Source organism: Agelaius phoeniceus, chromosome Z (assembly GCF_051311805.1).
Source record: "Agelaius phoeniceus isolate bAgePho1 chromosome Z, bAgePho1.hap1, whole genome shotgun sequence".
Lineage (NCBI taxonomy): Eukaryota > Metazoa > Chordata > Aves > Passeriformes > Icteridae > Agelaius > Agelaius phoeniceus.
In genome coordinates this window covers 57,380,710-57,393,571 of record NC_135303.1, presented here as the reverse complement: position 1 = coordinate 57,393,571, position 12,862 = coordinate 57,380,710, and the positions used below count along the sequence as shown (strand labels likewise).

Genomic DNA, 12,862 nt, shown 5'->3' with positions numbered 1-12,862 from the left:
CCTAAATTCTATTCAGATTTTCTCGCATTTAAGAGCTACATATTGTTGGGAATATTTCTGTACATTAAGTTCAATACTGAAGTAGTTAAAAAAATCAGTATTTTCTCAGGTTTAAGAGAAGTTCCTTCAAAGCTGCAGTATAACAAGAATACAGACCTGTACTTTGCTATATTTTTTCCTATTACATATAACTGAAATTGGAAATCTGATTCACCACCCGGAAGAAAAGATTTGCTTGTTAATAATTACACAGTACCACAGTGGTGAATAGCCACCTTAGCCACTACAGTGGCTAAGGAAAATTGCCTTCCCTCCCTGTTTTCAGTCTGTGTTACCATTGTCTAGATAGTATCTAAAACAAAACCCAAAAAATTTCCATGAGGAATTGGCACATAACAAAATCCAGTAAAGCACTATAGAATTATTTTTAATTATTTTATTACTATTGATATTCATTGCTTAAAGTACACTGAGCAGACTGACAGAGTGGGAATTTTCTGATACTTCAAAAAGTACTTTTACTTGTAGTTAGTAAAGACATGAACTTTGTTAATGGCTGTTTTCGCTTGAATTCATCAGAAGTAACTTCTGCTTCCTCTTGACTGGATAACAACACCAATACTGTTATCTAAAATGAAATTATCAGCAGATAAATAACTAAAACTTGCAACTTCTCTGAGTGCCTGTCATAGGTAGGCAACATGGTTTTACTGCATGAACATGGTAAAAAGTTATCAGCACCTCACATTTTGCCCTTTCTATTAAAAAAGTTCACCATCTACAAGAAGATAGGAGGTACTTGCCATTAATCTCATCTGAGAAGGTGCTGTTAATACAAGGCTCACCATTCTAACTTGTCATGTATCCTAGTAAGCAGTCTAAAAACAACTGAACCATGACAAATATGAAATTATTCATATATTGAAAAACAGTCAGCAACTATACTAGTACAACACACAAAAGACATTCAACAAATTTGACTGCAATATACAAACAGGGATTTTATTATTTCTAAAGCCCAGGAACAAATTATGGTTTTATTGCATTGTAGGGCAACATGTTTCATAATGTATTAGAAAGAAAAATAACTAGATGTGGAGTACCTCTTATAAAACTTGCAAATATATGAATTGGAAAAAAGTTGGAAATTTACAGGGACCTTCTCCCTTCTTCCCACTGTGACAATTTGCCAAGGATAAGTGTTTGCCCACATAGATACATATCCTAAACTACATGCTTCTGTGTATGCTAGACACAGGATAGTCTTTCCCATCCTCTTTTATTATCCAGTCTCTGGAATCTTCATGTTCACAGTTTGATGGTGTACTTTATAGTAATGAATGTGCAGGCTCATTATCTTGCCTAGAGAGAAAGGGCTGAGCCCTAATTCACTCTGGGAGTAGAGGTGTGTGATCAGCATCTCTCTGTAGGAAGGCATGGCACTGAGTGGAAAGAAACAGAAGCATCCATTGGGAGGAAGAACCAGTCTTGCTGAGCCTCAAAAAGAAACACCAACAGGCCAAGAAGGATATATTGGGTATGGGAGGTACTGTGGTGGCATTGAGAGGTATGAGACAACAGAAACAGTGATGAAACTGAACCTTCTTTTCTCCTCCACATGAATAGCTTTGTTGTACATCTGGATTCTGGCAAGAAGGACATGAAACAATTAAAAACTTATACTAACAGTTGGTTGTTGTGGTTTTTTTGTTCAGTTGGTTGGGGTTTTTTTATGTCAAAGCACAGAGTTGCAAGAGAGACCACTTCTTTTTCCCCTTCAAATGTGTAAATGCTCTTTCAGCTTTAGTAAGTAAGTAGTTAAAATAAGTTAGTAACTGGAAGTGTGGCACTTTTCATTCACAACCTCCCAGAAACTTTTAAGAAATCAAATGCATGGCATATAGCAAAGCCGTTAGCAACAATAGATTTCAGAGGCTTTCAGAGAACAAAATTCCTTTGCCTTAACCATAACAGTTTGAAGTTGTAGATGCTGAAATTGTTAGAATCTGGAGAAGGCAGAACAATAATTTAAACCATTGGCACACCACTGCTACAGCTACAGCTACAGATATAAACAAATGTCTCTCACTTGAAACTGGGGTAGAGGTAGAATATATTCCTGAAGAACAGTTAATACAGTAAAAATATGATGTTTAACAGCTATCTGACATAGTTCTGTATGTTCACCACTCTTCAAACAGTCTACTGACAATTGCATAAACATTATCAGATAATATGCTTACATTTCCTGGATGACAATAATTATTCAGATGACTCTCCAAGAAGACCCTTTAATTTCTTCTTCAGCTCTCTGCTGGTTTTCTTATAGAAAAATAAATCTTTTTCCAGTTGCTGGATTTTTACTTCATATCCTTTCAGGGCTTCTGCAATACCTTCACCAGTTTGTTCTAGGAGAAATAAAATCAGTTTAAGAACCAAGTATCTGTGTCAAAAATCAAGATGCCCAACTAGGCAGAGTATCTTGATGGCATTTTGCTTGCAATGTGCATGTTTTAACTAACATGAAATATGATCCAAAAGGTTGTGCCAATCCCACCTTTTAGTTGTAATAGTATTTAGAAGATCAAGATCAACAGAACCGGTATCTCATGACTTTTCAATACCAGTAAATTCAATTTGAAAATACAACAATTCTGATACTGCTTTAAAAAAATAATCTGTTTTGCATTCATATGGACATCATGTGTCTATCCTTGACATCTTACATAGCAATAGAATTAGTGACAGCCAAAATATATCTCTGAACCTTATTCGTTTTTTTCAGCTGGAATACAGTACTTCTCTGTTAATAACCAAAGAAAATACTTGGTGTATAATCCCCACCCAAAAAAAATACCTTTGAAATTATTCAGTATAAACTGTATTTTTTTCTCATGTTCTTGGCGCTGGTGAGTCAGCTGCCTGTCACACTGCAACTTGATGTGTTCAATTGCAGATTCTAATTCACGCATCATGTTTTTCTGGTGTATGGACTTCATTTCCTGTTCTTCAATCTGCACTCGTAATTTTCGTTCAGACTCACGCAGGCCAACAATCTTAGAAAGAAACACACTTATTTTGATTTATCAAGAGGTTTTAAGAAAATCTTTTACCCTTCAGCCTAATAGATTAAAACATACAAAAGCACTCTACAAGTAATTAATCTTATACTGGAAATAGACTTGCCACTGCTACATGTTGACTCTTCAGAACTAAAACACATACATTTTGATCACATGGACTAGTGGATTTTTTTAATACCCTATGCAAAATTTACACTGAAAGAACACTGTTTTCCAGACTTCCAACTTGCATCCCACAGACAACTTTTTTACAAAATTACCAAAGATGCACCCAAGGTCACAAAGACACCATGTCATAATGCATTTAATATTTATGTTTCCAGATGTCAGTATGATTCCTAAGCACATAGCTGCACACACTGCAAAGTATCAGTTTATACTGGTGTTGTGGTTTGATATGCCTAAAAGCTGGGCACTCACAAAAAACTATTCGCTCATATTCCCCTGCTACAGTTTAGCAGAGGAGGGGGAAAGAAAAACTAAAGGGCTTATGAGTTGAGATTAGGCCCAGGAGGAATCACTCGAAGGGCAAAACAGGCTCAAATTTAAATGGTATAATGGAAAATTTATTAACAGAATTAAAAGAGGATAATGAGAACTAAAATAAAAGTTTTAGAACACTGTTTTTCTCCCCCTCCAGCTCCCCCTTCCTTCCCACTGACAGCACAGAGAGACAGGGTGTGAGAGTTTTGCTCAGTTTTTCCACTTGAAATCTTTCTTCAGTTCACTTAGGGAGAAGATTTTCTTTTACTCTACTGTGGGGTCCTTCCCATGGGAGACAATTCTCTGTGAACTTTTCTAGTGTGGTTCTAATTTTCACGAGTAGCAGTCCCACCTGACCTGCTGTAACATGAGTCCCTCCCACGGTTAATGCAGCCTTCCCAAAACTGCATAGTGTGGGTCATTTTAGTTCATGGGGTATAGTCTTTTAAGGATAAACTGTTCTAGTTTGAAAGCAAGGGCTCTCTTTCTCTATCTTCTCTCTCTGTTCAAGTTTCCAACTAAATTACAGCTTTTCAGCATCTACTTATTTCAGTATGAGCACCTTTTCTCATGGGCTGTGAGTGGATCTCTGCATCTCCCTATGCACTTGATGGAAGTACTGGGAAAGTTTGTTGTATTATAGTCCTCACCATGGCTTGTAGAAAACTCTCATCTCTGATCTTTGGAGCACCTCCTTTTCCTGGAGGAGGTTTTCCACTGACCTTAGTGTCACCATGTTGTTCTCTTCATGTGTCTTCACCTCCTTTTATCCGACTCAGAAGAAAATTGTTGTCTGCAGGTTTGTTTGTTCTCAAGTTCTACCCTTTGGAAAGTTCTTATGGGGTTTTGCAGTGCTAAAATGCTGATCTCGTCTTGGCTCAGTACTGGGGAAATGCTCGCCATGCCCCTCACTGTTGGCCACATGGGCAATGCCAGCCACTGTGGTGCTGGCACCATTCAGCTCCTCTCTTGATGTGGGGCACCAGCAAGGAGACGCCACTACCACTGTCCCTGCCCTTCTGCCTGCAGCACAGCTGGCTAGAAGGGGCCAAGCAGGCACAGTTTCCTGTGGACTGTGCCAAGATAGCTGTGGCTGTGCAGGAAAGAGAAGCAGCTACCGCCACCCCTGCCTTTCTGTTGGTGGCACGGCAGGCTAGAAGTGGCCAGGCAGGCACAGTTCATGCTGAGGTGGCAGCGGCCACACGGCCACAGCAGCCACATGGCCACCCCGGCGCCCCCCAGCCCTCAGAAAAGAAGAACTGCAAGCATTTTTTTTCCTTCTTAAATATGTCATCAAAGAGGCATCACAAACTTCTCTAATTGGGCCAGCAACATGTCCATTGTCAGAGCCTTCAGAGATTGGCTCTGCTGAACATAGCAGAAACTTCGAGCAGCTTTCTCTCCCAGAAGCTGCTTCTGTGGCTTCCTCTGCCCCCTTAAAAGCCAGGCTGTGTTAAACCAACACAACCAGATTTAGGAAAAACACAATAAGAATAGCAGCCTGAGCTTTATGAAGCTTTCTGAAATTCTGCAGTCAGGAAGAATTTGAATACAATACCATTATTTAAACATGTTGTTTCTCCTTAAGTTAGCAACACAGAGCACTGGAAAAGGGCAAGGTAATTTCCAGATTTGTAGCACATTTCTAGCTAATCTATCAAAACAAGATGTACACAGTTAACCCACAAGTATCCTATTTAAGTTAACATAAAAATTAAAAACAATTTAATACAGATCTATGTAACCTGAAGATATATTAACCAAAAGCTTAAGCTTCTTAAATTTCTTTTTATTTCCTGCCACCATCTCAATATCTAGAATAGTAATAGAAAGTGGGATAAAATAGTATTCATTAGCCAAAACAAACCTTGTTGAAATAACTGATGATGATAGCTCTGAGTTCAGCAGCAGACAGGGAAACTAATTTCCCTATTACATTATGGTTGCTCTGTGAAAGATTCTGAGAAGATGACCAAAGTAAGTGCTGGCGATTATGAATACTTTCATTCTTGTAATCAATTGCAGCTACAAGGGCTTCAATTCCTTCTTCTAGCTGGAAAAGAATGTGTTCTTCCTACAGAGGAACACATGAGTGAGATCTTTACAAAAAGAAAGCTTAGAATTAATCTTTCAAAACATCTTTAACTTCATTCTCAAGAGCGAACCTAAACGTTACGGTAAGATGAACTAGTTGTAGCACAGACAGTAGAGGGGAAAACAAGATGTAGAGTGCAAATCTAGAACTTTTGTCTTTTCCTGTCACAATACAGAAGTTGATCAATTGGCTCATAACAAAACTAGAAGTCATGTTTCTCTTTTTATCCTTCCCTCATCCTCACCAAAGTTTGACTTCTGCTATTTTATTTTTTTATGTACTAGTTTTCTGTTAGATTAATGAATTAATCAGTCAGTCAGTAAAGAGTTTGGTGACCATGATTTGTGTATGGAAGTGGCAGAAATGCCTGGCCTGAAGCACAGCAGACATTGATGAGTGAGACAAGTAGGGGTCCTTCCAGAACAGTATCACTCAGCCATAGTCTCATATGGCTTCTCAAGACCTAAAAGTAATCAGTGCATTCTATATGAATTTATTTTATGTTCAACATAATGATACTGATCAACTCCAAGTAATGGGCCATCCAGGTAATATGACTTATTTCTACTGTAGGACTATGTAGTCCTTCAGGTAAAGTTTGCTTTTTTCACAAGATTCTATGAAAAAAATCAAGGGGTGTGACTATGAATACTTCACCTCGCTTGTTCTGTATCCTGACATTAAAATACCTTGCTGTGATAAACTGATTAACTTCTGTTTCCCTTACTTCTCATTATATGACTCTTAGACCAATAGAGTTTGGCAAGACACAATCTGACTTACGTTCCTCTGATCTTAAACTTCATTCACCAGTACATAATTGGTGCGATCATAGCACCTCTACTAAAATTGCTATTTACAAAAGTATCCAACTTCTGCTCCTTATTTCTAGCTTACCTGATATTTGGAGACATTTTAGGTTCTGACTGGAATTCTTTATTATCAAACAATACCTAAAACCTGTATTTATCTCAGAGGTGCTTACTTACTTCAGTTGACAACACTTTACCATCTTTCAGTTTCTCATCCATACTATTTCTCCTTCTGAGCAGCTGATCCCTTTCCATTTGGAGAGCCTGAATTTTTTCCAAAATGTCTGACTTGTCAGTGGTGCTGCCCTGAAGCTGCATACTTTTATCACACAGCTCCTGATCCAGAATACTTAAGCGGGTAGACAATTTCATACTATCTTTGTTCAAAGCCTAAAAAAAACCACAACAACCACAGATATAAAAATGAGATATTCCTTTCCAGTAAGAAAAAAGTAGGTGACACTGTCACCTTCTGAAGTGAAAAAATTGCTTGTTTCTTGTAATGGGACCTCATTTACTTTGAGTGGACAGATAGCATTAAAAAAAAAAAAGTTCAACATGTAGTTTTCTACATAATAAAAATTAAAGGCACTAGTCATTATATGTGACAATGATACTTTGCATTCACTCTTTCTACTGGAAAGTAAATATTGCAAGACATTTCCCTGCTGTGTTCTCTAGAAAGCAGAAAGATTTGGTCATATTCATAAATAATATATCAAAAATATCCTATAATATAATTTAATACTCTTCAATAACAATTCCACAGTTCAGAATTGTTTGGTTTTGGGGTTTGTTTCATTGTTGCAATTTTGGGGGGAAAAGTGAATTAAAATGATTGTCTGTGTTAATTACAATTTAAATGTCAATTGTTCAAGCTACAGAGTACCTGCATCACAGTGGTATAGACACAGGAAGTCCCTTGAGCCTCCTCTGCTATGTTATCTGCCCTCCCACACCACCACTCTTTGAGTTAGCCTTATGACTGTGGTGAGTTTTGTGGGTTTTTTTCTTGAATCACCTGGCTTGATCTCAGTTTCTTGATTTCCAGGTAGCTTTTCTCTTGCATATATGCTTCTTTTTTTGCTACAATGGCTTCTCTTTTCTTTAAATCTTCTTCTAGTTCTGCTAACTGTTGGTGCTGTTGAAGAATTCTTTCCATTTCTTCATCCAGCCACTTCTTCTGCTCTTCTAACTTCTAAAGTTTCAAGAGAGACCCAGAGAGTATTAACCAGGATATTTTGACTCAGAATGTTATGTTTATGCTGTACCTTTCTTCAGAATTACTGATAAAACTGTAGAAGACATTAACATTTCTAACATCAGTATTAATTCTGCCACAGAATCCTTACTCAGAATAATACAGAAACTGGATTGACTTAAAAGGGGCCTCAGCGATATTACATTGCTACATCTCATACAAACAAACTTGTATCAGATGCAGTATCTTTTCTAAAGAATGTATTTTCTAAACTATTTACATAAATAGATGTCATCTACCCAAGCACAGTAACTAGGTTTAGATGGTACCACGAAAATTCAGTTAGCCCATCCTCATTGCATTTTAACGGCCCAAAACCAGCTCTTTGTTGGACCTGCAAGCACGGTCCATTATAAATTTATTCTGAAGCCAGAGTTTATCAGAGGATATATTCCTGTAAGGCATTAAAAGTTTCTTTTATTTAACTTTTAAAATTTCTTTTCACCTTTAAAGACTAAGGGTAATTCATATTTCAGTGTCCACATCTGAAATAATGTAGGTGACACTGCTACATAGGGTACATACTTTTCTGACCCTGTTATCAACAATCAAAACCAGAAACCACTGTAATTTATGTCAGAGTAGAAACCAAAACAAAATAAAATACCTGAACAACACACAGAACAATTAAAACACAGCACATCAAGGTCACCCTCAAACCTGCTGGATAACAAATCTGCTGAATTCACAGGTTTCTGAATCAGTATTTTTGACAAATTATGGGGGGGGGGGGAAGAGAAGACACTAAAGGCCCTCCTTTCTTTCATTCAAAAAGAGTACAGTACAAGAGCTGCTAAGCTCTACTCCCTATTTTTGCTAGAGCAAAAAAAAAAAAAGACAAAACTATGATGGAATACTCTTCATACAAATAGTTTACAAAAATAGATGACTAGAGATGAAGAAAGATTTTTTTATTTCAGGGGTCACACATATTTGGAATAGATTAGCTACCTGTAGTTTCTGTGGAGCTCCCACTGAGTTTTTTTCCTTCTTTTTAAAAGCAGCAATTTCTTTATCCTTAATTTTAAGGATCTTCTGTTGTTGCTCCATCTTAAGCTGAAGTTCCTTTGAACAAACAAAAAGCACCATTCTTCCTACATCAGTTAGTCAAATACATTTCATGTGACAGTCCCACCAAGATATAATCTGAAATACTGACTCTAAATTTATTTATAAAATTGCAATTCAGAACTAGACACCAGGTAATAAAATGAAAAAAAAAAGCTGAAAGAGAAAGGTAAAATGGAGATTAATGTAAATTGTTTGTAGACAATTTCTTTGGTGCATTTATCAAGAAATTCATTAAGGCATTATTGAAAATAAGGGAAAGCCTGGTAGTGTAGTTTATTGGAGAAGCAGGGGCAAAAATTATTCATCCTAATCTTTGTCATAGGGAAACAGGAAGAATCCTACTTTAATTTGTTCCTGGTCCTGCTGAAGCTCTGCTTCCAGTTGCTTCTTCTTTTCACTCTCCTCACGCAGTCTCTTTTGCATCTGGGTTTGCTGATGCTTCATCTGAGCCACTTTCTGCTCAAGTTCTCTTGCTTCTCTCTCACTTTGGTTAGATAATGAAGCCAAATTCTTGGTATCTTGCTGCTTCTTCTGTAAGGTCTGAATGTTCATGTCAAATTTCAGCTTAAGAGCAGGAAAACTTGTAACTAAAATATGACTCAGCTTCATTCTTTATTTCACTGAATTCTTAGGCTCACCAAGATTTACTAACTTCTGCCCAAACAATCACTTGTTATTACTGTAGTTTTGAGCTATCTGGTGGAGTTGGCACAGGCTGAATTAAACATGCAAAGGTACAGTTCATGCTTGGCAATACAGTAAAAGTACTAAAATCTAGCAGACACCACAGTTGTGGAAAATTTGCAGAGATATAATGGTGTCAGAATGCTGGTGTCAGAATAGTGGTGGTCAGAATGCTGGTCCTGAGCTCAAGTCAATAAGCAAACTCCCTCTTTCTGTATGGAACTTTTCTGACCTGTCATTCTAGGATTGAGAGGCACAGAGCACCTAAGCTGACCCTATACAGAATACTAACTTAGATATAACAGAACTTAAAAATAGAAGGTCAGTGTCAAACAAATATGCCTGTGTGGGCCTGATCTTGCAAGGCATCACAGGGATTTGCTCAGACCTACAATTTATATAGTATTTCCATAAAACATTAATTTTATTTAAGGCAAGTAATATATTTGTAATGCCCACTCTTGGATAAATTCCTCTATTGGACTATATACAATGATGTATGGAAATCTCGTATCTCTCAATACTTTCTTAGCCTCTTACATACCAAGAAGGTATTTTATGTTTCTAACCAAGTAGATGTTAACCAGCATTTTGAGTGTAATAGTATTAAGTTTCTCACTAGCTACTTCAATCTGACCAGCTTCCAGCATGTAAAACAGGTAAAAATTTTACAAACAGAGTGTTAAGGTTCACACAGTGAGACAGAGATTTGCAAATCATCATAATCAGATCAGAAATACCTGCACTTTCAACTTAGCTGCCTCCATCTTCTTCTGGCACTCTTTCTGTAACATGACTTTCTCAGGAATATCTCTCAGCTCTTTACTGTCCAGCTCCTGAAGCTGCTTTTGTGTTTCAGCCAGTTCTCTTTTGGCCTGCTCAATTTCTTGCTCCAGTATACTTATCTTCAAAGAATACTGCCTGCTTACAGACTGAGCATCCTTACCTTAAAGACAGCATATACAAATAGTTTAAAACCAACATGATAATCAGTTGAAATGTAATACGTCTGGAGTGGAAATATTACTCACTTTATTCTGGCTAAGTCAGTAATTTCTGATACATTTTCCAACACTAAAGGAACCTGCAGTTCCCTTCTAACTCTGAAATGGCCATAAAGAGAGTCCTAAATCTGAACATTTCATGAGTCACCTCATGCCACCAAATAAAGTGCCATCTGAGTGCCAGAGTTAAATTCTTCTGCCTACTGTAGATTTTGGCAAAATGGCTATCCTGTATTTAATAATTTTGTTTTTCCCCCAGAAAAATATGCCATTAATTTATTACTCAACTTTCAGCTTAATAATTAGTATATGATCTTGGATTGTGTTTCTACTCTGTGACTTGTCCCATTCGGGCAATCTGGGATGGCACAGAACCTTTCTCAGACCACCTCAAGAGAAGGTAAACAAAAAAAAGAGTGTGATTGAAGGGGCTGAGGAAAGAGATCCTTCCTGTCATCACAAGGCTAGTTTCTCTATCAGGACAGATGTGTAAGGGATGTATGCTACCAGGGACACTGATTTTTTCCTTTATCCACTTCTGACTCCCATTTCTCTACTGTTATAGCATATAGAAGATACAATCATGTATCTTTTCTCCAATCCCAGATACTATGTCACAAATACACATCTACAAAGAGATAGCACTAACCATACATTAAAAATTACACTATTGTTGGATAAAAGCAATAATCAACAAAGCACAAAAAATATTTAACAATCAATCTTCATAGCAGAGTGGGCTGTAATCAAAATTTTCAGTGTGATCACAGCAAGTAATTAGCAAAATCTATGGATTTTTAGGTTGTTAAAAGTATTTTTGTCTAAGATGATTATGTAAAAACTAAGACATACAGGACTTTTGGTTTTCAGTGCCTTTTCCTTTATTTCAGAACATCTTAATTGCCTACAGTATCCAGTATTCCTACAGTAGATAGTTACCTGTTCTTACTAACTCCTTAATAAGTTCCTCTTTCCTTTTGATATTAAGCGCAAGTTCTCTTATTTTTTGCTCAGCCTTAGCAAGTCTCAACTCTGAATTCTTTAACTTCTGCATGTTAAAAACATGGATTTTCTGGAGGCTGTCAATCTCTTCACCTTGAAAAAAACAAAGCAAAATAGAGTTATAAAATCTGGAATAGATGCTGTACTCAAAAGGAGTGCTCTGCAATATCGACTGTGTGCAGTTCTTCCATATGAAGTACAAGAATCAAAAAGAGAGAAGAAAGCAGGGTATTCTACCCTGCCATGTGTGTAAACAGGAAAAAAAATGATGCTATGCACTTGCATTTCAGGACCTTAAGTCTGGAAAATATTCCAGAAACCACTTCATTATTTTTGGTAAGATAATAGCATCCATTTTCTTTCATTGAAGCAGTACTAAAGATTCATATGTGACTAGCTTTTTGATAAGTGAACTGCTTTCTGGCTAGTAGGCATTACTTAGAGGTTACTAACATCAGTTTCAGAATGGGAAAGAAAAACAGAAATTGGAAAACCTACATTGAATTATAACCAAAAGTATTTGTAACAAATGCAGATATTTTTCTGGGAAAACTAATTACATGTGCTAAAGCCATTATTTCATATTCTGATACTGTAGTAAGATTTGCTCTAATGACTCCCATCATACCTGTAGTTGTGTCGGTTTGTAGCGCAGATTTATTGGACACATCAGGCTTGTCTACTGGACAGTTCATGTCACTTACATCAGGAAGGAAGCACAGAGAAGTATGATTTTGTGTCCATGTTTGGTTTATGGAACACCTATGAAAGAACAATAAACATACTACTCTGCAAATGCACAGGGATTTTTTTTTTTTTAAGCATCATGCAAAGTAGATGATCTTAACAGAGAAGAAGCTCAAACATACAAAAGCATTCTTACCTTCTTCCTCATCCACACCACTCCCACACACTCCATCACCCAATCCCCCAGTATTCAAGGTAGATTCTTACCCACAAGCAAGGATTATGCAATCTTTTCTAAACCTACATATATTAAACTTATTTTGCAGTATGGCCAGGTCCCACAGGTTCACTGTAAGAGTATCATGGAAGGATTAGGCACTAGTACTACCTTTGCTATACATTTTTCTGTGACAAAAGTTAAAGAACAACAAAAAAATTACTTATAGGAGGTTTTCTCTTCGCTGCCTGTATTGTCTTCCTCTTCATCACTCTGATCAGAGGGGTGGCAGTGAAGGACTTTATCTTGATCTTCTAACTTGGTCAGTCTAATCTGCCTGCGAATATGGAATTCTGCTATTATCTGGGCCAGAGACAAGATGGGGAGCCTGGTATACCCCTGTCAAAAAGCACACAAAAATAGTGATGGGTAAAAATACTTGCAATAGTTTAGCAATTCATTA

The 12,862-nt window shown here is 37.1% G+C and overlaps 1 protein-coding gene across 4 annotated transcripts in view; it reads right to left on the bottom strand.

The window, feature by feature from the left end:
- Window positions 1-421: 421 nt before the first annotated feature.
- Window positions 422-12,862, bottom strand: part of KIF27 (kinesin family member 27) — a 29,871-nt gene continuing 17,430 nt past the window's right edge. For all 4 annotated transcript variants that reach the window (XM_077171591.1, XM_077171589.1, XM_077171588.1 and 1 more), the window contains 12 exons: window positions 12,623-12,798; window positions 12,124-12,257; window positions 11,433-11,588; window positions 10,230-10,435; window positions 9,148-9,345; window positions 8,686-8,799; window positions 7,495-7,671; window positions 6,651-6,863; window positions 5,434-5,640; window positions 2,858-3,056; window positions 2,244-2,408; window positions 422-1,646 (listed from right to left, as the gene is read on the bottom strand). In XM_077171591.1, the coding sequence (XP_077027706.1) occupies window positions 2,263-2,408; window positions 2,858-3,056; window positions 5,434-5,640; window positions 6,651-6,863; window positions 7,495-7,671; window positions 8,686-8,799; window positions 9,148-9,345; window positions 10,230-10,435; window positions 11,433-11,588; window positions 12,124-12,257; window positions 12,623-12,798 (1,926 nt within the window). In that variant the 3' untranslated portion in view covers window positions 422-1,646; window positions 2,244-2,262. The remainder of the gene's footprint in view (window positions 1,647-2,243; window positions 2,409-2,857; window positions 3,057-5,433; window positions 5,641-6,650; window positions 6,864-7,494; window positions 7,672-8,685; window positions 8,800-9,147; window positions 9,346-10,229; window positions 10,436-11,432; window positions 11,589-12,123; window positions 12,258-12,622; window positions 12,799-12,862) is intronic.